Here is a 27,100-nt window from a genome sequence, read left to right as displayed (position 1 = left end):
TAATTAGCTTAAAACTCAGTATCACAGCTGAATATCAAAGTATATCTTAATTACTTAGGAGGCTGAGATCTGAAGATCACAGTTCAAGGCCAATGTCAGCAGAAAAGGATTTTTTTGTTGCTTTTCTTTTCTTTCTTTCCTTTTTTGTTTTTTTGGTGTGTCATGGGACTAGAATTCTGGGCCTGAGAGCTGTCCCTGAGCTCTTTAGCTTAAGGCTACTGTCCCACCCCTGGATTTGGGCATAGTCCCAGAGCTCTTCAGCTCAAGGCTACAACCCTACCCCAGAGCCACAGCACGCCATTTCATGCCATTCATTCGCCATTCTGTTTTCTAGTGATTCATTGGAGATAAGAGTCTCAAGTTAAGTGCCGAGGCTGGCCTTGAACCTTGATCCTCAGATCTCAGCCTCCAGAATAGCTAGGATTATAGGCATGAGCTACTGCACAGAAAAGTTTTTCTATCTCCAACCAACCAATAAAATGCTCAACTGCTTGCATGGTTCAAGTAGTATGACATCAGCAATAAGCAAATTGAGCAAGAGTGAAACATTGAACTCAAGCCCTAATACCAACACACACACACACACACACACACACACACACACACACACACACACACACACACACACACACACATGCTGGTGGAATTAAAAACAAAATCCAATAACTCAGCACCTGAGGCCAAGGATGTTTAATGTTACAGATCTTGCCTAGCATGCATAAGTCTCCGGGTTTGATCCCCAGAATGGCAAATAAATAAGAATACTAATAAAACTTAGCATCCCCTACAAAACTATAGTAATTCAGACAGCGTGATATTGGCACATGGACAGACATATACATCAACTGAATAAAATTAAGAGTCTATAAGAGCTAGGAAAGTTGCTGGGCACCGGTGGCTCGTGCCTGTAATTCTAGCTACTCAGGACGCTGAGATCAGATGATGACAGTTCAAAGACAGCCTGGGCAGGAATTTCTGTGAGACTCTTTGATGGAAAGTGACAACCTAAAGCACTCACCTTCTCTCCTGATAGCCATATGTTAGAATTATTTTTGCTGCACACTCTGCTAAATCATCTCCCTTCCCTATCCCACTCAACAAACATACTCTAGTTTTAGAGACTAGAGCCTGAGACCAAGGCCATATCTGATGCTGATGTCCAGAGGCTTCTGAAATGCCTCAGTCAAAACAATACCACTCATCCACCCCACCTCCATCTCATTCCACTTCTATCTGCCCTCCCCCAACCTAATATTTAAGGAGCCTTAGTTGTAAGGGGTGGGGAGGGACATTATTTCCCCTTCAGGAAGAAACTGAAGGAGACTTGGCTGCCCATCCCACACCTTACTCCAAATAAAGCTTGTTGGTCTGTAGAATTCACTTCCTTACACTCTTATATTAAAAAACTACTCAGAAAAAGCCAGAAGTAGGGTTATGACTCAAGTGGTAGAGCTTGAGTCTTGAACTAAAGGTGGTCAGAGACAGCACCCAGGCTCTAAGTTCAAGCCCCAGGACAGGCACAAAAAAAGAAAGAAAGAAAAAAAAAAAAAAAAAAAAAGACCGGGTAATTGGCTCCAGCAGTCTTGTCTAACAAGCATGAGTTCCAGCCCAAACACAATAGATGTGGGATCCAGCTGTATACGGTTCCAAAGTGACCATTTATTAAGGAAAATCTGCAAATGCTCAGGATGCAGAGTTCAGTACTACAATGCAGATGCTTGATTCATTTTCCCATAACATTGCCCAACTCCCACTAAAGACACGATGTCCCTTTCATCAAATCTAAAATTTTCACTTCACCACTTAAACATATTAACTTTTGGTTTGCTTTTTGGGGAGTAAGTAAACACTCAGCAGACATGACAATTTAAACAAAACTGACCATAACATGGGAATGAGAGCGTCTCTCTTCCCACTGAGCTGTGTAGTATATGCAAAGCAATTTAGATCTTTTGCTTTTGAATAAAAGTCACTGTATTTTTTATTTTTTACCACAATTGTTCAAAACCACATGCAATAAATCTACAAATATGATATATTCCTTGCCACCCCCTATTGGCTCATACCTGTACATCTACCTACTCAGGAGGATGAGATCTGAATCTGAAGACCAAGGTTCAAAGCCAGCCCAAGCACTAAAGTTCATGAGACTCTTTTTTTTTTTTCTGTTTTTTTAAATTTGTCAGTCATGGGCTTGAACTCTAGGCCTGACACTGTCCCTGAGCTCTTCAGCTCAAAGCTACTACCCTATCCTTGGAGCCACAGCACCACTTCCAGTTTTCTAGTAATTAAACTGGAGTTAAGAGTCTCACAGACTTTAGTGCTCGGGCTGGCTTTGAACTGCGATCCTCAAATCTCAGCCTCCTGAGTAGTTAGGATTACAGGCCTGAGCCACTGAGCCAGCTCTTTGAGACTCTTATCTCCAATTAATCACTAGAAAATCAGAAGTGGTACTATGGCCAAGTAGTTAAAAGTGATAGCCTTGAGCTGAAGAGCTCAGGGATAATGCCCAGCAGAGAGTTCAAGCCCCACAATTGGGAGGCGAGAGGGAGGGAAGCGGGGGAGTTTCTTCAGTAAAAAAGAAAAAGAATTAAGTCTCTAAAAATTTTGAGGGTTGGGGATTTAGCTCAGTGGAAAAGCCCTTGCCTGGCAAGTGCAAGGCCTGAGTTCAGTCCTATATTTATAATTAGTGGATTTTCAACAATGGTACCAAAACAATTAAATGAGAAATTTTTACATTTTATTTATTTATCTGCCAGTCCTAAGGCTTGAACTCAGGGCCTGAGCACTGTCCTTGGACTTTCTCAAGTCTAGATCTCTACCACTTGAGCCACAGCACCACTTCTGGCTTTTTTCTATGTATGTGTTACCGAGGAATCAAACCCGGGTCTTTGTGCATAGTAGGCAAGCACTCTACCACTAGGCCAAACTCCCAGCCCAAGAAAATAATTTTTAAAACCCAATAGTAGGCTAGGCACCAGTGGCTCACACCTGTAATCCTAACTACTCAGGAGGCTGAACTCTGAGGATAATGTTTCAAAGCCAGCCTGGGCAAGAAAAGTCTTTAAGACTCTTATCTCTACCAGAAAAACAGAAGTGGCATTGTGACTCAAACTGAAAGTGCACCAGCCTTGACCAATAAAAGCTCAGTATCAGTGCCCAGGCCCTAAGTTCAAACTCTATGACAGACCAAAAAAAAAAAAGTTTCTGCAAAAACTGGACATCAGACTACCATGAAGACTCCTATACTCACATCACACACTACAAACAAACACGAACTCAGGTGAATCACAGGCTAGAAGACAGTCACGGTGATGATAATTGTGTACAGTGACTCACTTATACAAACAGCATTTGTCTTGATGCGAGAGATTCAATACAAAAGCAAAATAAAATATCATTTTCAAGGACATAATATTCTGGAGGAGTGTCTGGGTAGGAAAGAAATAGCAAACACTGATATTGAAAGGAGATAGGAAAGAAAAGGTCAAGGTTGCTGAAAAGTCAACACATCCAAAGAGAACTTTTACCAGCCAGATAATCAACATGCATTGCTCTCATATTCTTTCTTTTTCTTGGTGGGTCATGGAGCTTGAACTCTGGGCCTGGGCACTGTCCCTGAGCTCTTCAGCTCAAGGCTACTGCCCTATCCTTGAGCCAAGCTAGTGATTAATTAGAGATAAGCGTCTCATGTTCTTTAGTGCCCAGGCTGGCTTTGAACTTTGATCCTCAGATCTCAGCCTCTTGAGTAGCTAGGATTACAGGCGTGAGCTACAATGCCCGACGTCTTTCTTTTCTTTTGTTTTAATTTTTGGAGGGGGGAGGGGACAGTTACAGCACTTAAACACAGAAGCCTAAATACTGACCCTGAGCTTTAGTGCTCTATCACTTTGAGCCACAGCTCCACTTAAGGTTTTTATGAGGTTAATTGGAGATAATAGTCTCACTGCATTTCTTGCCTGGGCTGGCTTTGAACTTTGATCCTCAGATCTCAGTCTCCTGAATGGCTAGTGTTATAGATATGAGCCACTAGGGCATGGCTAATATTACCTTCACCACCACTACCTCCTCCTTCTTCCTCTTTTTTCTTTTTCTTTTGTTGGTGATAACTTTTCTACTCAGTGCTAATGCTTTACCACTTTTGCTACAGCTCCACTTACAGCGCTTTTTTTTGTAGTTAACTGGAGATACACATCTCAAGGACTTTATTTTCCTGATCTGTCTCCAAAGTAGCTAAGATTATAGGCATGAGCTACATTAGCAATTGGCTATTTTTTTTAAATACTATGACTTTCTTTATTCTACATTACAAAGTATCCATCTGTGAAGAAACTGGCTCTATAGCACATAGTTTAAGAAGCACTGAAGTACACAAGCACTAGGTCTTGGGTGAAAACTCCTGTACCACAAAAAAGAAAAACAATAGCAGCACTGTTTTGAAGGCCACAAAGCTATAAAAGTAAAAATTATTCCAACAGAGATAAAGAAATCTATGGTGTCCTGGCGTATGGCCAGGGAAAAGACCCAGCCCAATCCAAAGGGAATTAAATGTTGGTAACAAATCTAAAACAGTAGATGACATGGGAAAAGAATAAGAGGTGGAAATGGCTTCTGGATCCTTGTTGGAACAGAAGAAAAAGACAGAATTCAGAGGGAGGAAGGCCCCAGCCAGCTGGCAGATGTGCCTGCTCAGAGGGTATTCCTCCAAAGAGAACATGTTTCCTGTAGTTTCTGCCAGTGCTCATTACCCTTAAAGCAGCAGCTGTTCCCTTTTTTAGGTTATGGAAACATTGTAAGACTGATGAAAATTATTGTCTTCTTAGAAAAAGTACACTGAGAAAAAGCACATGCCCAGTTGTTTTTCTTTGTAGGTCACAGGGCTTGAACTCTGGGCCTGGGTGCTGTCCCTGAGCTCTTCAGCTTAAGGCTACCCCCTAGAGCCACAGCTCCATTTCTCATTTCCTATAAGTTAATTGGAGATAAGAGTCTCTCAGACTTTAGTGTCCGAGCTGGATTTGAACCACAATCCTCAGATCTCAGCCTCCTGAGTAGCTAGGATTACAAGCATGAGCCACCACCCAGCATGCCCAGTTTTTAATACAACTGAATATTATTTTAGCAAATCTATGAAGACAAGTTTTGAACCCCAAGTTAAGAATGCCTGAATTCCCAAAAGAATCTTTAACAAAGTAACAATTGGGATTATTTGGAGAAGAAAGCAGGAAGCAGTAGGCATTTAGAAGGCAGAGGAAAAGAGACTAAATTAGACACTCAGGGTGTCCGAGAATGCGCAATGGTACAGGAACTTGAATTCAGGGCTCACACTTCTGGCTTTTTTGCTCACAGCTAGCTGGTCTGTTCTACTTAATACCTCCGTTTCTGGCTTTTTGTTGGAAAACTGGAGATAAGAGTTTCACAGATTCTTAGTTTGTCTGCTTGGAAGACAAATTATCTACTCTACTTTTTCTGAAATTCTGCCATTTAAATAACAAACATTTTCATTTCAAAGGGAAAGACCCAAGTTGGGTGCTATAGTTCTAACAAGGAGGATGAGATCTGAGGATTGAGGATCAAAGCCAGTCTGGGCAGGAAAGTCCATGAGACTCATCTCCAAGTAGCCATCAAAAAACAAAGTGGCACTGGGGTTCAAAGTAGTAGAGTGCTAGCTGTGAGCACAAAAGCTTAGGGATATTGCCCAGGCCTGAGTTCATCCCCCATGACCAACAGAAAAAACAAAAGGAAATAAAGGAAAAGACCCTTATATATGCAAATACAAATACAGTCCCTGAGTATGCAGGAGGACTGGTTCCAAAACTGCCCATGAATATTCAAAAAGTCCCTGATTTGAAATGGTGCGATATTAAAATATAACTACAATCTCCAATACACTTTAAAGAATCTCTAGATTCTTCATTGTACCTAATATAATACAAGAAGGTTCAGTCCAGGTATAATTTTTTTCCCGATCTATTGTCACCCCATGGTTAGTTGACCTGGATAGAGAACTCAAGTATATGGAGGACAGAATTGTAATTTTAGTAATTTGTACGAATGTCGGCATAAATATAAACTGGTATCAGATTCTCTCCTATCTTTGCAAAGGAGTTTCACAAAGCAGACATTGAACTTTAAAAGGGGGAGAGCAGAAGGGCATGTAGAAATGAACAGAAAGGAGGAACTGACAAAATTGAAATGCAATTTGCTTATTTCACAATCTCTTGAAGTCTGCTTTCACCCTTGGACACAAATACCAAACAGCCGTTCAAAGTGTTTTTAGGTAACTTTGTATAAGTAGATAAGCTATGTCAATACTTTACTAAGAACAACTATGGCTAGACATGGACCTGTTACTCAAGTCGTAGAATGCTAGCCATGAGCACAAAAGCTCAGGGAGAGGGGCCAGGAGTTTGGCCTAATGGTAGAGTGCCTAGCATGCATGAAAACCTGGGTTCAATTCCTCAGTACCACATACACAGAAAAAAAAGCCAGAAATGGTGCTGAGGCTCAAGTGGTAGAGCTCTGGCCTTGAGAAAGTCCAAGGACAGTGCTCAGGCCCTTAGCTCAAGCCCAGGACTGGCAAAAAAAAAAAAAAAAAAAAAAAGCTCAAGGACAGTCCAAACCTCAGGACTGACACATGTACAAAAAAGCAAGCAAACAAACAACCAACCAAAAAAAAACAAAAAAAAACTATGGCTACTACCAATTTATCATGACTATTAGTACTGAGAACACATGAATAGACTTTTTCTTCCGGTACTGGGGTTCTTTGAGCTCAAGGATTCATACTTGGTAGACAGGTGCTGTACCACTTGAACCATGCCTCTGGATATTTTTACTAGGGTCTCATATTTTGTCCAGGCCAGCCTGAGATTCTGTTTATATTTCCTCCTCACAGCTGAGATGACAAATGTATGCCATCATGTCCATATTTTCTGTTGAGATAAGGTCTTGACAACTTTTTGCCTAGGCCAGCCTGAAAAAACACGATTGAATCTCTGCTCTCATGTAAAGATTACAGGTGGTGAGCCACCAGGTAGAGCTTTTTTTTCTTTTTTTCCTTTCGACAGTCCTGGGACTTGAACTCAGGGCTTGAATTGCTGAGCTGGTTTTGCTCAATGCTAGCACTCTACTACTTTAGCCACAGCACCATTTCCAGCTTTTTCTGTGTATATGATACCAAGGAATCAAATCCAAGGATTCATGCATGCTAGGCAAGCAATCCACCACTATACCACACTCCTGGCCCCGAGAGGTGGATTTTCTGATGATCTAAAGTTTCTGCAAGTGTGGCTCAGCAATAGAGTACCTTCTAGTAAATGAGAAGTCCTGAGTTCATACACCACTGCTATCTCTCCCCATCAGAACTCAAGGCACTCAGGGCAGGGACTCTGGCCTAGTGGTAGAGTGCTTGCCTAGCATGCATGAAAACTGGGGTTCAATTCCTTAGTACCACATACACAAGGGGAAAAAGCCGGAAATGGTGCTGTGGCTCAACTGGTAGAGCTCTGGCCTTGAGAAAGCCTAAGGACAGCGCTCAGTTCAAGCGCTGAGACTGGCAAAAAAAATAAAAACCTCAAAGCAGGACAGCTGCAGTGGCTCATACCTGTAATCTTAGCTACTCAGGAGGCTGAGATCTGAGGATTGCAGTTCAAAGCCAGCCAGAACACTAGCACTAAAGTCCATTAACCACTGGAAACCCAGAAGAGGTGCTGTGGCTCAAGGGGTAGAGCAGTAGCCTTGAGCTGAAGAACTCAGGGATAGTGCCGAGGCCAACTTCAAGCCCCACACCCCACCAAAAAATAAATAAAAATAAAAAACTCAAAGCACAAAAGCTAATAATGAAAATCACAAAAAGCATTCAAACTTACTTGCAAAATATATGGTCACACTTTGTGGAAACAGGTTCTTTGATTAACTCCAGACTAGAAGAGAAGGGAAAAAAAAATCACAGAAAATAAAAATTTAAAAATAATAAACTTCAACTTTTAAGTTTATTCAATACTTATGTCTGCTAAGCTAACGAAGACGGCAGCAAATATGATCCTTACCTCAGACACAGAGAAGTATACTGATCTCTTCAAAGTGCTGAATTATTGTCAACATATAAAAAAGGCTTAGCTGAGCTGGAGATATAGCTTAGTGACAAAGCACTTGGTGACAAGCACTTGTACAAGGTCCTGGGTTTGATCCTCTGTAGCTCCCCCAAAGTCAAAGCTGATTAAATGAAATATTAAACTAATATTCCAGAAAAAAAAAATAATGTAAGTTTTTAATTGCTGGCCACTGTGAAAATGTGATGAAATCTCATCCTATACCTTCCAAAACATGAATCACTCCTTAGTCCATATATCCAGGTTGTACTCCTTACCTTCTTGTTATTCAGTTAGCAGAGGTTTGAATTATCAAATCGAACATCAAGGTAGGAGCACTAGTATTCAAGTAACCTCTATATTACTTAATATGGACAAAAGAAAACAAATGTACTCATCATTTGAAATAGGTAAAGGTAACCCTGCTGTGTATCACCTCTAAAACAAGAATAAATTGAAAAACACACACACAAGAAAGTTTGTCTTCACTGAGTAAATATTTTGGATGTGATAAATAGAAGGAAAAAACGGGGGGAGGGGAGGGCACGGGAGTTTGGCCTAGTGGTAGAGTGCTTGCCTAGCATGCACAAAGAGCCGGGTTAGATTCCTTAATACCACATACATAGAAAAAGCCTGAAGTGGTGCTGTGGCTCAAGTGGTAGAGCTCTAGCCTTGAGAAAGTCCAAGGACAGTGCTTAGGCCCTGAGGTCAAGCTCCAGGACTGGCAAAAAAAAAAAAGGCCAGGCGGTGGCTCACACCTGTAATCCTAGCTATGGGAGGCTGAGATCTAAGGATCAAGGTTCAAAGCCAGTCCAGGCACAAAAAGGACCTGAGACTTTTATCTCCAACTAACCTATAGAAAATTGGGAAGTGGAGCTTGGCTCAAGGGTAGGGCTGTAGCCTTGAGCTAAAGAGCTCAGAGACGGCGCCCAGGCGGAGTTCAAGCCTAACCCACAAAAAAATAAAAAATAAGCACTGCTGGTTTAGGCCTGTAAACCTAATGCTGAGGAGGTTGAGAGCTGAAGACTGCAGTTTGAAGCAGCCCAGGCAAAGTCCATGAGATTCTCATCATCAGTTAACCACAAAAAAGCCAGAAGTAGAGCTCTGGGTAAAGTAGTAGAGTGTTATTCTTGAGCAGAAAAGCTCAGAGACAGTGCCCAACGCTCTGAGCTCAAGTCTCAGGACCAGCATATACATATACACACAAAGAGAGAGAGAGAGGGAGAGAGAAGGCTCATGAGTGTGTTTTGAATGTGAGCTTCAGAAACAGATTTTGGGTCAAAAAGTCCAGGGAGGATATCAAAGAAGAGGTAACTTGGCAGTGTGAAAGGAATGCTGTTTTGTTCATTACATGCTCAACTGCTTAAAAAAGGATCACAAGAAAAGCGGGGAACAATACCCTTGTTGTAAAGGGTTTGGTAATACAACTCTTATAATCATGGGATTTCTGACGCAGCACAGGGCAATGGAAAGAAAAACACTTTGAATTTCCACTACCAAGTCTTTTTTATTAGCAAAGTACCTATTCAGGCTAAGCATTCTTCAGCTTTCTTCTGTCTCCCACCTGGCAGTCTTCTGGAGTTATTGTGAGAATAAAAACAATCCCAACAAAAAGAACTCCAATTTGTGATTAAATCATTATTTCGGAGCCATGCTACAGATCAAAGAAATTCTTAGCAAAAGAGAAATTGGATTTAACTCAGATGCCAGATGGTTTTCTTTCTCACCACTGACTCAATTCCGAAATAATTATATTTCAGTATGGTAATTATAATCTAAGCTATACAAACACATTGTAAACACAAACCTTGAACAGATTGAAACTATAATATGTAAAGAGGTATCTGGCACTGGTGGCTCACTACTGTAATCCTAGCTACTCATGCCCCTAAGTTCAAACCCCATGATCAGCATACATACACACAAAATAAAAAGGTAATGACTGTTGAAGGAAGAGCTTCAAAATAGAACAGAAATGAAAAGAATAAAATAAATTATAATTTCCCTTCTTTATGTACTAGTGAGAGTAAATATTTACTATAAAAGTGACTAAAGAACTGGGCATTTGTGGCTCACACTTGTAATCCTAACTACTAAAAAGGTTGAGATCTGTGGATCTTTGTTTAGTCAGCCCAGGCAGAAAAGTCTGTGAAACTCTAATCTCCAGTTAACTACCATAAAATCAGAAATGGAGCTGAGGCTCAAAGTGGTTGATGGCTAGGCTTGTGCAGAGCAGCTCAAGGAAAGCTCCCAAGCTCAGAGTTCAAGACCTATGACTGAAAAAAAAAAAACAAGTGACTCATGGAAGCTGGGCAGTGGTGACTCAAACCAGTAATACTTGCTACTCAGGAGACTGATATGTGAGGATTAAGGTTAAAAGCCAACCAAGGCATGAAAATCTGTGAGACTTATCTCCAATTACTATAAAAAGCTGGAAATGAAGGTGTGGCTCAGATAGCAGGGAGCTAGCCTTGAGCACTAAAAGCCCAGGCACAGTGCCTAGACTCAGAGTTCAAGCTCTAGGACTGACTAAAATAAAGAGAGAGAAAGAAAAAGCTAGTCTAAAGCCCAACACTTGGCTGGAGTTGATTAAAGATTTGAGACAACTGTCTCAAAGAAAGAAAAAGAAAATAGGAATGCAAGATATTAAATCAACGGTTGATTGAAAACCAAAAAAAAAAAAAACCCCAAAAACAAAAAACGTGGCTTTCATTTTTACATCTTTAAGTTTCAAGTTTTTTAATTAATAGTTTAATTTTCGAGAATGAGAAAGAACATTACAATTTTATGGCAGTGTCTCATGGGAATGTAAGATAAATGGACCCAAATGCCATAATATAGAAGACTTTTTGATCACTTTTAATAATTATTTTCAGTAAATCTTGTACTTTTCAAAAGCAATTTTTTCCTACAGTGTTATTTTCTGCTTCCCTGGTTCTGATTTTCATAAATTAGGCTATAAATCTCCTTTAGTTCTTTTGTTTTTGTTTAGCTGAAATGTTAGGGATGGAGAAAAGATGGTTACTTATAAATTTTGTATCTCTGAGAACACAATTTGCATATTCCTTCATCTTAGTAACTTGACTATGTGAAAAACAACTTTCACAAAGCACAAAGGCAAATTTATTTGAATTTATACTCTTCACAGGCTATTTTTCAAATGTTACCAAGTAATAACCATCATCATATTAAAACAAAAATAGGGCTGGGTGTAATTTCATATTAAGCACATACTTAGCATGCAAGAGGCCTTGGGTTCAATGAATAATAAATAAGCTGTAAGAGAAACTATAAAAGAAACAATTGAGTTTACCATTAATTTAGTATATTAAGTGGTTACTATGTTCTAGGTACTAAAGGTAACAAAAACTTCTACCTGCATTAAGTTTATATTCTGTGGGGATGGAGGAAAAAGAATGAACAAATTGTCTAAGTCAGATAGTAACAAATGTAACAAAGAATACTAGAGTAGAAAAGGGACATATGGATCCTAAGGAGTATTGCAGCTGAAAATAGTATTATCTAAGAGGTCTCTTTGAAGGGTAGTATATGAATCAAGATTTTAAAAGGATATACTTATTAGTGTAAGAACATCTAGGCAGAAGGAACAGGAAACCTAGCAGCTCAGAAATAGAAAAGAATATGGCACATGTTTGAAGAACATTTTAGAGTTATGTATGTTACAAATTGGAAAACAGAGGTGGAGAAAAAAAAGGCACTAATGCTAATGTTCCTTTCTGCTTTTCACCAAGATAGTCTCACATATGGATTTCCATTTATTTTGTAGATTTTAAAGAAATTGCAGAGATCATCTAATAATTATTTGGGGCTCCTTTTTTTTTTTTTGCCAGTCCTAGGGTTTGAACTCAGAGCATGAATACTGTCTGTCCTTGGGCTTTCTCAAGGCTAGAGCTCTATCATTAGGCCAAACTCCCAGCCCCTATTTGCTTTGTTTTTGTTTTCTGTGGGCCATGGGGCTTGAACTCTGGGCCTGGGAGCTGTCCCTGGGCTCTAGAGCTCAAGGCTACCATCCTGCCCCTTGAAGCACAGCCCTACTTCCTGTTTTCTAGTGATTAATTGGTAGTAAGAGTCTCGGTTCTTTAGTGTCAGGGCTGACTTTAAATCATGATCCTCAGATCTCAGCCTCCAGAGTAGCTAGGATTACAGGCATGAGCCACTATGCCCGACTTATTTGGCTTAATTGGGGATTTTTAACTGTCATTGTACTATGGACTCCCTTCTCATTTGTCATTTGTTCATTCATTCATTGTGCTGTGGATTAAACTCAGGGCCTAAACACAGGCTAGGCAAGTTAAGTGCCCTACTACTTGAACCATAGCCCTAATCCTGAAGTATGTTTTTAAATACATTTTTTACAAATTACACATAAAATGAATCCCCAGGCTGTTCAGTGGTAGCTCATGCCTATAATCCTAGCTACTCAATAGGCTGAGATCTGCAGATTGTGGCTCAAAGCCAGTCTAGGCAGACTGGCTCCAAATAACTAGCAAAAAGCTAAAAGTAAAGATGTGGCTCAAGTGGTAGAGAGAGCATCACCTATGAATGGAAAAAGCTGAGTCAGAGCAAGAGGATCCAAGTTAAGCCCAATACTGGGAGACACACATACAATGTAATCCCCAAGAGTTTTCTATGTTTTGGGGGATGTTGGTCCTCCAAACTTGAAATCAGTGTGCCTGGGTGCTGTTTCTGAGCATTTTCTGCAAAAGGAAAGTACTCTCTCTCTCTCCCTTGAGTCAGCTCTCCACTTCCAGCTTTTCTGGTGCTTAATTGGAGCTAAGAATCTCACTGACTTTATTGCCCAGATTGGCTTGCTTCAAACCGTGGTCATCAGACTTCAGCCTCGTGAGTAGCTAGAATTTGGAAGTGTGAACCACCAGTGCCTGAGTCAAGCCAGTTTCAGAATTGCAAGAAAAGCCTAAATGCCACTTGATCTAAATCAGACTTCTGTCCCAATCTAGACATTTTGTGGACTGGAAAAGGAGCTGTGTGCTAAGAAGGATGAGAGAAAGGAAGGAGAGTGAAGAAAAAGGAGTATTTTAAAGCCCTTTGCTGGGGCTGGGATTTTGGCCTCATGGTAGAGTGCTTGCCTAGCATGCACAAAGTCCCAGATTTGATTCCTCAGTACCACATACATAGAAAAAGCCAGAAGTGGGCTTGTCTATGGTAGAGCTCTAGCTTTGAGAAAGCCCAAGGACAAAGGACAGTGCTAAGGCCCCAAGCTTAAGCCCCAAGACTGGCAAAAAGGAAAAAAAAAAGTAAAAGAAAGAGCGCTTTGCTTAAAATTTTAGCAGTCTAAGGTTAAGATTTACTGTATATTTTTCTCCTTCATATGTAAGGAAAATTCTACTCATTTTTTTCAACAATAGTCTTATAAGTAGGAATCCCAAATAAATCGATTATAGTGTTGACTTACCATATTGGACACTCTAGGATTTTCTGCATAGCACTAAGGACATGTTGTACTTCTTCAACTCGAGCTGAAGATGAATCCATTTCTTTCTGTTCCAACTTTAAAACATAAATTTTAAAGTACATGTAAATAAACTACTTTAAAAGGTCTTCAAGTACAGTAGGTTATCTACTATTCCTAAATAAGAGAAATTTAAGATTGGAGTTCTTTAGAATTACACCAACCTCAGAACTGACGATATCATTTTAAAAAAGAAAATTCTAGCCAGGAGCTTCATGGCACACACCTATTATCCTAGCTACTTAGGAGGCTGGGGATTTGAGAACCAAGATTGGAAGCCAGTTCACCCAATAAAGTCCATGAAACTCTTTTCTTCAATTAACTATCAAATCACCAGCCAACAACTCCCAGACCTTCTCTCTTTACCCTTCTCCACTGGTTTCCCAATAGCTTAAGCCCACCTGATCGCTGGATACACACACACACACACACACAAACATCTCTCCAGAAGCATCTGTTACTACAATCGCCCTTCTCCAATACTTCCTTCTAGTCCCTTTTGAAAAACGTTTATAAGTCCATTTGTGTGTGTGCAGGTCCTGGAGCTTGAGCTCGGGGCCTGGGTGGTGTTCCTGAGATCCTCTAGTTCAAGGGTTGCCCTCCACTTGCTGGCAGGTGGTAAACGAGGATAAGGGTCTCACATCCTATAATGCCCGGGTTGGTTTGGAACCACCATCCTCAGTTCTCAGCCTCCTGAGCTAGAATTACAGGCATAAGCCCCCAGCACCTGGCTTAGATCCAACTCTTTCTTTCTTCCTCTCTTTCTTTCTAGAGGTGGGGTGGGGGGAAGGTCATGGGGCTTGAACTTGGCCTGGGCGCTATCCCTGAGCTCCTCCGCTCAAGGCTACCACCCTACCCTTGAACCAAAGCCGCACTTCCCGTATTCTAGAGGTTAATTGGAGATAAGTCTCAAGTCCTTTTGTGCCGGGGCTGGCATTGAACCTTGATCCTCCGATCTCAGCCTCTTGAGTAAACAGATCCAGGTCTTCTCAAGAGTTCTTTTTCGCAAAGTCTGGTCGGCTTCTCTTGCCATAGACATCCCCTCCCCCTTCTTCCTCGTGGCGTCCGCTTAGAGGTAACACCTGTATCCCCTCTCTTATCCCCAGAACTCATTCTGAGCCACAAACTAACTCTCCCCAGGGATTTGTGTCACATAAACCTCTCAGACCCCTCAGGTCCCAACCCCACCCCCGACCCTCCGCAGCCTCCTTCAGAAGACAGCCCTCCCAACACCAACTTTCCTGTTTGTCGCCGGGGGTTACCTTTGGGCCAAACTCCCTACCCTAGGGCTCTTGGCTCTTCCACCTTTGCCCAGAGAAAAATATCCAGGCTTCCAGGGTCCAGGAGGCCCAGTTAACTGAGCCTTCGGAACGTCCTCGGCCCACAACGTCTCCGAAGAATCACTGCGTTGCGCAGTCGCAATAACAATTTATCTGTAATTCCCGCGCTTTCGGTCGCCACGGAAACCAGCAGCTCAGCCGTTAAACAACAGCCTCTAGGAACACTGGATCAAGCACACGTTGGCGGAAGGGCGGAGTTAAAAAAAAAAAAGCCCAGCCTTTCGGCGCTCGTGATTGGCCGCGCCTTCTGACTATCCATGACGTGATCAAAAAGAGACTGAAGGTACGTCATTCTGCGTTTCCTCTTAAGCACCCGCCCCCTCGCCCCAGCTCTTCCGGTTGAGGCCTAGCACAGCCAACTATTGGACGGAATCGCTCAAGTAGTACAAAAAGCAGCCACCCAAACAGGCCTTTCCGCTGCATTTGGAAAGTTTGGATTAATAAAAGAATGTGTGTGTGTGTCAATCTCAGATTTCCGGCAGACACTGCGAAGGAACGGCTGGTCTTATGGACGCGAGCTTCCGACACTGGAAGTGGGCACGACTCTCCTGGAGACTTCCTCCGGGTTATGCGCGACTACACCTATGGAGTGTTGTGTTTTCGTATCTTGCGAGCAGAACAGCGGCTAGAGAACCTGAAAACCCTACAATTCCCATCCAGTCCTCCAACGGCCAGTGACCTAAGAGAAGGCCGAGGGCGTCCCGTCATCTGGGAAAGGGAAACCCGCCCCGGCCCACGTCTGCGCACTGGATGAAGTTCCACCCCCTCGGCTCTGGTGTTTGTTATTGTTGTACGGCTCAGATTGCCTCTGCCCCGCCCCCTCCAACGCAGCTTCAACCAATCAACGCGGTGCTGGCTTTGAGGGACGTGTGGTAAGAACCAATCATCTTGTCGGAAGCTCTGAGAAACAGGGGACTAGGTCCCGTCTCTCTCCGCCATGTTAGATTCGCCCCGCAGGGATAGCAGCAGAAGTGGCAGCGAACGGTCCTTGCACTGGCCTTAGGCAGGCGCCCCCCGGGGGCGGGAAGCTGGTAAGGAAGTTGCCGCGGTTACCCACAGGTGGGGTTTGGTCGTTCTTCTAGGATTCCGGGGTGGGGGTGGGGTGGGGGGAGTTAAAGGGAGGAATCTTACAAAGAAGGGTGACTTTTTTCCTGTTTAGGGAAGCCGATCTTTCAGTGACCAGATTTAAAAAAAACGAAAACAAAAACTGTTCAAGTGGTGAGGGCCTGTGGGGGTGGATAACACGAGAGGGTTGGAAAGGCAGTGGCTCAGAACCTCTGGCTTCTGATGGGAGAAGGTCAAGATGCCTCGGGACAGAAAGAGGGCCTCGGCAAAGAAAATGAGTCTTAAGGGGGTTGTGACACTGTCTCGGGGATGCAGTGCTAGGAAATGGCAACTGGGGGACATGACACAACCTCCTCGTTTTCAGACCATCTTAAAGAGATCTTGGCCTGGCACCAAATTTTGATGTTGGGAAGGCCTCGGTTTTCCATTTTGTCAGATATCCAGCTTTCAGGTCACACTCTCCCTATCCATCCTCCTCCTCCCCTCTCCCCTCTGGTACAGGGATTGAATGTAGAGGAGGGCCTGACATTCTACCACCTGAATTACACTCCAGGCTCCAGATCACCCGTTTTTAAAGGCCAGAATGCTTATACTGTCTCAATATAGCCCAAGTTCCAAGCCTAAAAGCTGATTTATGCTAAGTGAAGGTGAGTCAGGAGCATGAACTTAAAACAACCGCTGTAACTAACTGCTAAAGGCTTAGCTGCTGACTAAACCTAGGAACAGATGGGTCTATAACTTTGATGTTTCCCACAAATTCAAGATTAATACTGTTGCTGAATTTCCACATGGAAGCCAAAAGCGAGGCAGATTTTTATATGTAAGCCCAACAGAGATAAGCAGTTCTTTATGAAGACTTGGATGTGGTCCAGCTAAGCTAGAACTTCCCACTTCCTGTTTTCTCTCATCGGCAAGCCAGCTGGATGAACTCCAAAGTATCTAAACTAATTTCCATTTGGGTAATTTGACGGGGAAAAAAGGAAGATTAGTTTCCTTTCGGACCCAAAAATGTGGAAGTTTCTTGAAGTTAGAACATAATCTATTTCAGAATGTTTGCTGTTAGCAGACTGAGTCAGTCACTTGTTTGATTTTTTTCCCCCCAATTTCCCCAGGGGCAGGGTGGTGGTGGCAAGATTTTAGGATTCCAAAAATTGCATTTTATGTGAATCAAGGATAGCAGCAGGATTGGTTTCTAGAGACCGTCTTATTTTGGCAGTGAACTTTAGGTGAAGACAAAGAATGGGGAAAAAAAATCAACATCCATGAGAATTCAGGTCCTTAAAATGACAGTCTCAGTTATATTCATTGTGCTGTAGACTATTTAAAACTATTTTAAGTTTTTGTTATTGTTTCTTTTGTAGTACAGCTTGAACTCAAGGCCTGGGCTCTATCTCCCAGCTTTTTTGCTCAAGGATAACATTCTGCTACTTTAAGCCACAACTCTACTAGTTTTCTGGTGGTTAATTGGAGATAAGCGTCTCCTTGGCTGATTTTTGAACCAAGATCCTCACATCTCAGCCTCCTGAGCAGGTAGAATTATAGGCTTGAGCCACCAGTGCCCCTCTGTATTTTAAGGTCTTAAGGACTGGTTTGTTATAATTTTTAGATTACAATAATGATTTTAAAAAACTTATACACTGTGTATGTGGCTGAGAATTGAACCCCATAGCTTTTTACACTCTGGCACCCTGTTACCAATGGGCTACACTCCCAGTTTCCTCATCCATTTTTTTTTTTACCCTTTCAATAACATTGTGAAAGAGGCAGAGTTATTCATCTTAACTAAAGCTGAGAGATTTATTGACTTGCCCATAGTTACATAGTTAATACTGTGCCAGAAATATATCTGGAGCTTATCTTCCCGTTCCTTGAGTTCATGCCCCATAACACTAGAAACTTAATCCTATTCATCTCATATCCAGACCCTGGAGCAAAATGGGCTTTCTGTGGCTACAGATTTTTTAAAAAAGGTGGTGAGGTATCTACCTCAGTTCTGTAATCCTACCTTACGCTGGAAGCAGAGATCAAAGTCATTCCTGAGTAAAAAAATTCTTAAAAACCCCACCCCAGGGGCGGGGAGTTTGGCCTAGTGGTAGAGTGCTTGTCTAGCATACACAAAGACCTGGGTTTGATTTCTCTTTACCACATACACAGAAAAAAAAGCCGGAAGTTTTGCTGTGGCTCAAGTGGTAGAGCCTTGACCTTGAGGAAAGCCCAAGGATGGTGCTCAGGCCCTGAGTTCAAGCCCCAGGACTGCAAAAACAAAACAAAACATGCCCCACTCTAAACCAAATCATTCCAACTGTGATGTAAGGCTGAGATTCAAAAGATTAAGGTTCCTGGTCTGCCTGAGCTAAACAGTTCATGTGACTGTATCTTAACAAAAAGCTGAGCACAGTGACACATTTGTCATCCCAGCTGAAGAGGGAAGTGCAAATTAGATTCCCAGATTGCCCTAGGCAGTAATGAGCCTCTGTCACCAAAATAAAACAACGAAAAAGGTGAAAAGGTATTGCGCTGTGGCTCAAGCAGTTGAGTACCCAGCCAGTGTCAAGTCATGAGTTCAAGCTCCAATACTAAAATACAACTTTTGTGCATGTGTAAGAGCTGAAATTTTTATTATAAGTTATGTTAACAGATAGAACTGATTGGTAAACAAAAACTTTAATTAAAAATAAGTGTGGTGGTGGCTCATACCTATAATCCTAGCTACTTTGGAACCTAAGCTCTAAGGATCAATTCAGAGCAAGCCCGGGCAGGAAAGTCTGGGAACTCAGTGGTAAAGTGATTGCCTAGCATGCATGAAGCCCTGGGTTCGATACCTCAGTACCACATAAACAGAAAAGGCTGGATGTGGCACTGTAGCTCAAGTGGTAGAGTGCTAGCCTTGTGTAAAAAAAAAAGCCCAGGGACAGCACCCAAGACTGACACAATATGAATAATGAATAAATCCCAAAGCATGGCTCAGAGTGATAGAACACCTATCTGAAAGCTTGAGGCACTGGGTTCAAAATCCAGGAAACATACATTTCCCCTTCCACAAAAAAAAAAAAAAAAAAATTTAACCTTAGTAGACTTTAGTTTTTGTATTTTATTGTGCTAGTACTAGGACTTGGATATTCAGGGTCTCTGGCCTTGAGCTCTTGAATTCTAGCTTTTGTTGGTTAATTGGAGATAAAAGTTTATTGAAATTGACTACCTCAATGGCTGTAAACCTCAGCCCTCAGTTCTCAACCTCCTAAGTAGGTAGGATTATAGACAAAGCACAGGTGCAGAGCCATGGTATACTATTATATTTTTTAATCTGTCTTTTAATTATACATTTATAAATGTCTTGGAGGCTAGAGATGGTGGCTCAGTGATTGAGCAACATGCCTTGGCATGCCTCAGGTGTTAGGTTCTTTCCCCAGCACACACACTATAGTATAATATATAGTATAATAGATAATATATTATTTATATATATATATATATGAAGAAAGGAGTATTACAATGAAATTTGCCCTGAATTGGAAATTGTGGAAGCTAGCTGATAAGATGCGCGGGGACAGATATTATCATTACTATAATGTAACTTTTAATTTTCCCTCAACAAATATATTTTAGCTTTTTGCTTTGTTTTACTGTTTTTATTGTTGTTGTGGGGTTTTTTTTTTTGGTGGGGAGGGTTGGTACTGAGATTTGAACTTACAGCCTCATACTTCCTAGTCAGGCGTTCTACAGCTAGGCCATGCTTCTAACTTATGTCATTGGAAAAAGGCTGTCACTGTAGTAGCCTAGAAAACTCACTGTGTAAAGCTGGGTCCCGTGGCTCACACCTGTAATCCTAGCTACTCAGGGGGCTAAGATCTGAGGATTGAGGTTCAAAGCCAGCCCAGGTACTAAAGACACTAAAGAAGGTGAGACTCTTATCTCCAGTTACCACTAGAAAAATGAGAAGTGAGGCTGAAGCTCAAAGGTCAGCGTGGGCTCAGGGTTAGGGTGGTAGCCTTGAGCTGAAGAACTCAGGGACAATGCCCAGGCCCAGAGTTCAAGCCCCATGACCCACAAAAACAAAAAACAAGAAAAGAAAACTCAGTGTAGCTTATGCTAACCTAGAACTCAAAGTCCTCTTGCTTCTGTTTCCTGAGTACCAATGTTACAGGTATGTGCTACTGTGTCCAGCTAGAATCCCCTGTTGGTTATATTTTTATAAAGACATGAATACTTTTAAGCAAATTCTTTGGGGGTGAGGAGGGGGGTTGGGCTCCACACCCCAGGCCTGAGCTTTTTTTTTTTCCCCCAGTTGTAGGGCTTTAACTCAGGGCCTGAGCACTGTCCTTGGACTTTACTCAAGGCTAGAGCTCTACCACTTGAGCCAGGGCATCAGTTCCAACTTTTTTCCTATGTATGTGGTACCTAGGAATCAAACCCATGTCTTCATGCATACTAGGCAAGCACTCTACCACTAGGCCAAACTCCCAGCCAGACCTGAGCTTCTTTTGCTCAAGACTAACCTACTAAGTGAGCCACAATGCTAGTTCTGGCTTTTTCTGAGCACTTTATTGGAGATAAGAGTTTCACAGACTTTCCTGCCTGGGCTGGAAAGTCAGTCTCAGCCTCCTGAGTAGCTAAGATCACATTTATGAGCTCCTGCCACCCAGGTGACTAACCAGTTCTATAAAATGTAGTAAAAGCAAAACTGTAAAACTGATCCAGATGCTGGTGGCTCATGCCTATAATCCTAGATACTAAGAAAGCTGAAATCTTAGGATGGTTGTTCAAAGCCATCTCAGGCAAGGAAACCTATGAGAGTCTCCTATTTCGAATTAAGCCCCAAAAATGTCAGAACAACAACTATACAAATCACTTGGCATACTTTGAGCACAAATGTTTTTCTTAGAAAAAGCAATTCCTAAGCCAGGCACGGTGGCTCCTGCCTGTAATCCTAGCTACTCAGAAGACAGATCTGAGGATCAAGGTTCAAAGCCAGCCCAGGCACAAAAGAACCTGAGACTCTTAATAAGACTTGATACAATTAACCTTTAGAAAAATGGAAAGTGGGGCTTGGCTCAAGGGTAGGATGGTAGCCTTGAGCTGAAGAGCTCAAGGACAGCACCAAAGCCAATTCAAGCCCCCTGACTCACATACACAAAAAAAGCAATTCCTGGGCCAGGAGCATGGCCTACTGGTAGAGTGCTTATCTAGCATCCAGAAATCCCTGGGTTCAATTCCTCATACCACATACACAGAAAAGGCCAAAGTGGTGCTGTAGCTCAAGTCATAGAGCCCTAGCTTTGAGAAAGCCCAAGGACAATGCCTATGCTAAGTTCAAGCCCCAGAACTGGCTAAACAACAACAATAAATAAGTCATTTGTAAGGAGGTGCCAGTGACTCACTTTTGTTTTGTTTTTGTTTTGCCAGTCTTGGGCCTTGAGCTCAGGGCCTGAGCACTGTCTTTGGGCTTTCTCAAGGCTAGAACTATATCACTTGAGCCACAGCACCACTTCCAGCTTTTTGCTATGTATGTGGTCCTGAGGAATCAAATCTGATTCTTCATGCATGCTAGGCAAGTACTCTACCACTAGGCCAAACTCCCAGCCACAGTGGCTCACTTTTGTGAGAGTCACAATTCAAAGCCCTCCCAGGCAGAAAAGCCCTTGAGACTCTTATCTCCAATTAACTACCAAAAAGTCTGGAAGCAAAGCTGTGATTCAAATGGTAGAGCACTAGCCTTGAGCAAAAAAGCTCAAGGACAACGACCAGATTCTGGACCAGGCCCAAATTTCCAGGACCGACCAAAAAAAAAGGTCCTGACCAGGTGTGTGCCTGAGTAGTAGAGTGCTCCCCTAGCATGCATGAAACCCTGGGCTCTATTCCTTGTACCACATACACAGAAAAAGCCAAAAGTGGTGCTGTGGTTCAAGTGGTAGAGTGCTAGCCTTGAGAAAGCCCCAGGACTAGCCCCCCCCCCCCAAAAAAAAAAGAAAGAGAGAGATTTAATTTAACCCATCTACTAGATTGTAAATTCCCAAGGAGAATTGTTTGTCATTTGCTACTGTCTCCCAGGCCTTATCCATGTTAGATTTTACAATGTTTGTTGAGTGATTGTTTATGCAATTTATAGACCTTTCTAATGTGTTTTCTCCCCACCCTATCCTTCTCTTTGTCTCTCTTCCACTTATCCTCTTAATTGCAGCCCCAGAGCATGGAACTACAGGTTACTCTAAATGTGACTTTTAAAAATGAAACTCAAAGCTTTTTGGTTTCGGATCCAGAAAATACAACTTGGGCTGATGTTGAGGCTATGGTGAGTATTTGTTTTGTTTCTCAATGGTATAAGCACAGATATTTTCCCCAAAGGTCACTTTTTTGCAGTATTCACATAATGTCATCATTTCCATTTCTGGGCCTTTTAGACTATCATCTTTGACATAACTTCAATATTTGTATGGGAGATATGTTCTTATACAAGGAACAAGCAAATAAGTACCTCTTGGGGGATTTAGAAAGGAAAGGTAAAGTATTAAGTTTAGAAACCCTATTTATTTTAGAAACAGCCTGAGAAATGAATTGTGGAGGGCCTCTCCCCAACTAGGCTCCAGGAGAATCGTCTCTTCCTTAAAAACAGATAAATTATTTTTGTTTGTGAACTATGAGGAGGAATGTGACTTGTTGGTGGTGGTGGTGGGTTTTTTTTTTTTTTTTTTTGCCAGTCCTGGGCTTGAGCTCAGGGCCTGAGAGCTCTACCACTTGAGCCTCAGCACCACTTCCGGCTTTTTTTTTTTTTTCTGTGTATGTGGTACCGAGGAATCGAACCCGGGTCTTCATGCATGCTAGGCAAGCACTTTAACCACTAGGCCAAACTCCCGGCCCAATGTGACTTGTTTTTGCAGGAGCCTACCAATAGTTTTTATTGCCACATCAGAGGTTGAATATCTCAGAGATGGCCAGAAAAAAAGCTCTCACAGGTGCTAAGACAGCAGTTCCTCTGTTCCTTTCTTTGCTAATGCTTTTCTTCATTTTCATTTGCCCTTTGTACTCACTGATTTTGTTGGGTTTGTGGTAGTCAATGTTTCACTTCTTGTGCACGTGTATTTATCTAATGCAATCCTTTAACTAAAAACTTGCCTTTACCAGGTTATTATTTGTGATGGTACCTGAAAAAGAAAATGATGTAAACCACTGGGTGCTGGTGGCTCATACCAGTAATCCTAGCTACTCAGGAGGCTGAGATCTGAGGATTGTAGTTCAGAGGCAGCCTGGACTGGAAAGTCTGTAAGACTCCTACTCCAATAAACCATTCAGAAAAGGCACTGTGGCTCAGGTGGTAGAGCACTAGCCTTGAATAAAAAGCTCAGAGACAGCACCCAGGCCCTGAGTTCAAGCCCTAGGACCATCAAAAATAAAAATAAAATAATAAAATTTAAATCATATGTCCATTAAAAGAAGTGAAAAGTGGGCCAGGAGCATAGCCTAGTGGTAGAGTGCTCTCCTTGCAAGCACAAAGCCCTGGGTTCAAGTGCTCGGTATCACATACATAGAAAGAGCTGGAAGTAGCATTGTGGCTCATGTGGTAGTGGGTTAGCCTTGAGCAAAAAGCATCCAGGGACAGTGCCCAAGCCCTGAGTTCAAGCTCCACAACTGGCAAAAAAACAAAGAAGGAAGAAAGGAAGCAAGCAAGCATATATAAGGAGAAAGTTAATGTTCCTCATTCTGTTCTTTTTCACATCTGCTATTCTCTTCTTTTAGGGAACAATATTAGTAGCATTGTATGTACTTGCCCACATTTTCCAAGTTCATGTTAGAGATCATACAATAAACATTCTGTAGCTTGCTTTCTTACCCAACAGTATATCGTAGACATAATTCTCAATCACTGAAGATCAGAGTTCATTCTTTTTTAGCTTTATTTCACAGTACACTTGGTATTGTTGTACTATAATAAAGCTAACCATCTCTTGTTGAAAAATTGTGCTTAGGGTTTTTGTGTGTTGTGTGTGTGTCAGTCCTGGGGCTTGAATGCTGAGCCTGGGCACTGTTATTGAACTTAAGTGCTCAAGGCTAATGTTCTAGTGCTTGAGCCACAGCTCCACTTCCAACTTCTATTGGTTAATTGGAGGTAAAAGTCTCATGGACTTTCCTGCCCAGGGTGCCTTTGAACTGTGATCTTCACACTTCAATCTCAGGAGTAGCTAGCTAGGATACTAGGATTACAGACATGAGCCTCTAGTGCCTGGCTTTATTTTCTTTTGATCATTATAAAATAAGCTGCCAGAAATACCTCTCTAATTTATGTGCTGTTCTCTAGGATAAACTGTCTATTCACTGACCCCAAAGCAGGTGATTTAAAGTATTGCTTTTTGTTGTGTTTTGTTTTGTTTTTTTGCTAGTCCTGGAGCTTGAACTCAAGGCCTGGGCACTGTCCTTGGACACTTTTTGCTCAAGGCTAGTGCTCTGCCACTTGAGCCACAGCAGTACTTCCAGTGGCTTTTTCTGTGTATATGGTACTGATGAGGAATTGAACCCAGGGCTTCATGCATGATAGGCGAGCACTCTACCACTAGGCTATGCTCCCGGCCCTTAAATCACTTAAAAAAAAAAAGTCTTGACGGAGCACAGTGGCTCATCCAATGCTATCTACTCAGGAGGCTGAGATCTGAGGATCAAGGTTCAAAGCCAGCCCTGGCACAAAAGGACCTGAGGTTCTCACCTCCAATTAACTTCTAGAAAATGGGAAGTGGGGCTTGGCTCAAGGGTAGGGTGGTAGCCTTGAGCTGAAGAGCTCAGGGACAAAGCCCAGGCCCAGGGGTAGGGCAGTAGCCTTGAGCTGAAGAGCTCAGAGACAGCACTTAGGTGGAGTTCAAACCCCATGACCCCCCCCCCAAAAAATTGTGGTGATTTTGCTATTAAAATGTTTTGACTATCATATACGAAACCCCAGATTCAGTCCCGAGCTCTTCAACAATAACAACAACAAAAGAGAAAATACTTCTTTTATATAATCAAAAATACCCACTTTCTCCTTTTCTTTCATTTGCAGGTAAAAGTTTCATTTGATCTGAACACTATTCAAATAAAATACTTGGATGAGGAAAATGAAGAGGTAAAAGTATACTATAGTTTCTCTTACTAGGTACTCAAAATGTTTGTTTGCCTGCCAGTTAGCCAGTCCAGGAGCTTGAACTCAGGGCCTGGGCATTGCTCTTGAGCTTTCTCAAGGCTAGTGCTCTACCATTTGAGCCCCAGCACCACTTCCAGCTTTTTCTGTATATATGGTACCAAGGAATCAAATCCAGGGCTTTGTGCATGCTAGGCAAGTACTCTACCACTAGGCCACTCTCACAGCCCAATCAGAATCTTATTTCTCCAGAATGTGGAGTTTGATAAATTGAGAAGAGCATTTATCTCATTTATGTAGTGATTTAAAATATTTAATAATTGCATGGTCTACAAGTCTAGTAGAGTTGAGACCAAGACTAAGGTAGAGTTGAGAAATAGAAATAGAGTTGAAGAATATCTGAGAGAAGTTAAAATTATATGATGATTTTAAGTTTGGATAGAGCAAAATCTTCCATTTCATTTATAATAATAAAAATAATAATGGATGCTCTTTAGTGGTTATAGTGTGTCACACTGACAATAATAGTATGCTTTAGGTACGTTATCATCTCTAATTTTACCAAGAAGGAACTGAGGCACTGAGAGTTTTCATAGCATGCCAGAGGCACAAAAGCTTGGAATTAGTTGAGTTGGTCCTTTGTCTCTGCACAGATTCCTCTCATTATAGTATGCTGGCCTTGAGCAAAAAAGCCCATGGACAATACCGAGGTCCTGAGTCAAGCCCCAGGACTAATACTAAATATAAGTCAATCAATCTTAGCAACAGGATACTAGAAAAGTTAAACCCCTACCCTGAGATTATCATATGAGATTTGTCTTATGCTAAATGCTAAAATGATAGGTGCTTGTCATTCACAGTTGCTTTTTTCTCTTCATAGGTGTCCATCAACAGTCAAGGTGAGTCCCTGAAGGAATCTGTTTAGCTTTAATAAAATTTCATCTGCTCACTAAGGCATTTCCTTTTATACTCAGTCTTGATATACTCATTTTAAAGTAGAATTTGCTCCATGCATGCACTTGGCTCACACCTGTAATCCTAGCGACTCAGGGGGCTGAGATCTAGGGATCTGTTCAAAGCCAGCCCTGGCACTAAAACTCTTACCTCCAATTAACCTAGAAAAACTGAAGTGGCACTGAGGCTCAAGGGGTAGGGCTGTAGCCTTTTGCTGAAGAGTTCAGGAACAGTACCCAGGCCCACAGTCCAAGCCCCACAATAGACAAAAGTAAATAAATTTTGCCATAAATAAAATTTACCATACATACAAAGGTATATGAAATCTTGCAAAGTGTTAGCCTGATGACAAAAAAAAAGGTTCTTGCACATATATAAAGATGGTACAACAGCTGGGCAAAATGGCTAACACCTGTAACCCTAGCTATTCAGGAAACTGAGATCTGAGGATCCCGGTTCAAAGCCAGTCTGGGCACTAAAGTACGTGAGACTCTTTATCTCCAATTAACTGAAAGTGGCACTGTGGTTCAAGTGGTAGGGCAGTAGCCTTGAGCTGAAGAGCTCAGGGACAACACCCAGGCCCAGAGTTCAAGTACCACCACCAATAAAAAATAAAAATAAAAAAGATGGTTCAATGGGCTTTCGTAGTGGAACAAATTAAAGTATGTATCATTTCACGTGGTTGTCCGTCCCTCTACTCTACCTCTGCCCCAAGGCAAGAGCAATTATAATTACTCCGTTAGCAAAAATCCTGAATACTACACACTATTAGTAGTTATTCTCATGCTGTACATTGAAACTGTAGGACTAACCAGGCCTAGTGATGCCGGGCTGTAAGCTAAGCACTTGGGAGCTATAAATTTGAGACTAGTTACAGAGTAAGACACTGGAACCAAACTGACTACCTGTAGGATTAAGATATTTGATAGTGATCTATGTATCTTTTTGCCCTTTTAGGAGAATATGAAGAAGCACTTAAGGTAATTCTTATTCCATCTCATTTCCAAATAATTTTTAAAATATTCCTTGATTAAAACTTAAATTTTATTAGAAATTAGGG

General features: G+C 41.8%; 2 protein-coding genes across 4 annotated transcripts in view; one reads left to right on the top strand and one right to left on the bottom strand.

The window, feature by feature from the left end:
• The window catches only part of Brca1 (BRCA1 DNA repair associated), a 72,818-nt gene extending 57,739 nt beyond the window's left edge, over window positions 1–15,079 (bottom strand). For both annotated transcript variants that reach the window (XM_090350186.1, XM_090350187.1), the window contains exons 1-3: window positions 14,864–15,079; window positions 13,525–13,619; window positions 7,869–7,922 (exon numbers count right to left, since the gene is read on the bottom strand). In XM_090350186.1, the coding sequence (XP_090206312.1) occupies window positions 7,869–7,922; window positions 13,525–13,604 (134 nt within the window). In that variant the 5' untranslated portion in view covers window positions 13,605–13,619; window positions 14,864–15,079. The remainder of the gene's footprint in view (window positions 1–7,868; window positions 7,923–13,524; window positions 13,620–14,863) is intronic.
• Window positions 15,080–15,454: 375 nt separating this feature from the next.
• The window catches only part of Nbr1 (NBR1 autophagy cargo receptor), a 33,922-nt gene continuing 22,276 nt past the window's right edge, over window positions 15,455–27,100 (top strand). The window contains exons 1-5 of one of the 2 annotated variants that reach the window (XM_090350185.1): window positions 15,455–15,952; window positions 22,165–22,275; window positions 25,009–25,071; window positions 25,967–25,985; window positions 26,998–27,020. In XM_090350185.1, the coding sequence (XP_090206311.1) occupies window positions 22,174–22,275; window positions 25,009–25,071; window positions 25,967–25,985; window positions 26,998–27,020 (207 nt within the window). In that variant the 5' untranslated portion in view covers window positions 15,455–15,952; window positions 22,165–22,173. The remainder of the gene's footprint in view (window positions 15,953–22,164; window positions 22,276–25,008; window positions 25,072–25,966; window positions 25,986–26,997; window positions 27,021–27,100) is intronic. The other variant, XM_090350184.1, reaches the window with a different exon arrangement.

This window comes from Megascapheus bottae, chromosome 17 (assembly GCF_031878675.1).
Source record: "Megascapheus bottae isolate mThoBot1 chromosome 17, mThoBot2.hap1, whole genome shotgun sequence".
NCBI lineage: Eukaryota > Metazoa > Chordata > Mammalia > Rodentia > Geomyidae > Megascapheus > Megascapheus bottae.
Note: the sequence above shows the minus strand (reverse complement) of the source record. Positions and strands in the feature narration are given on the sequence as shown.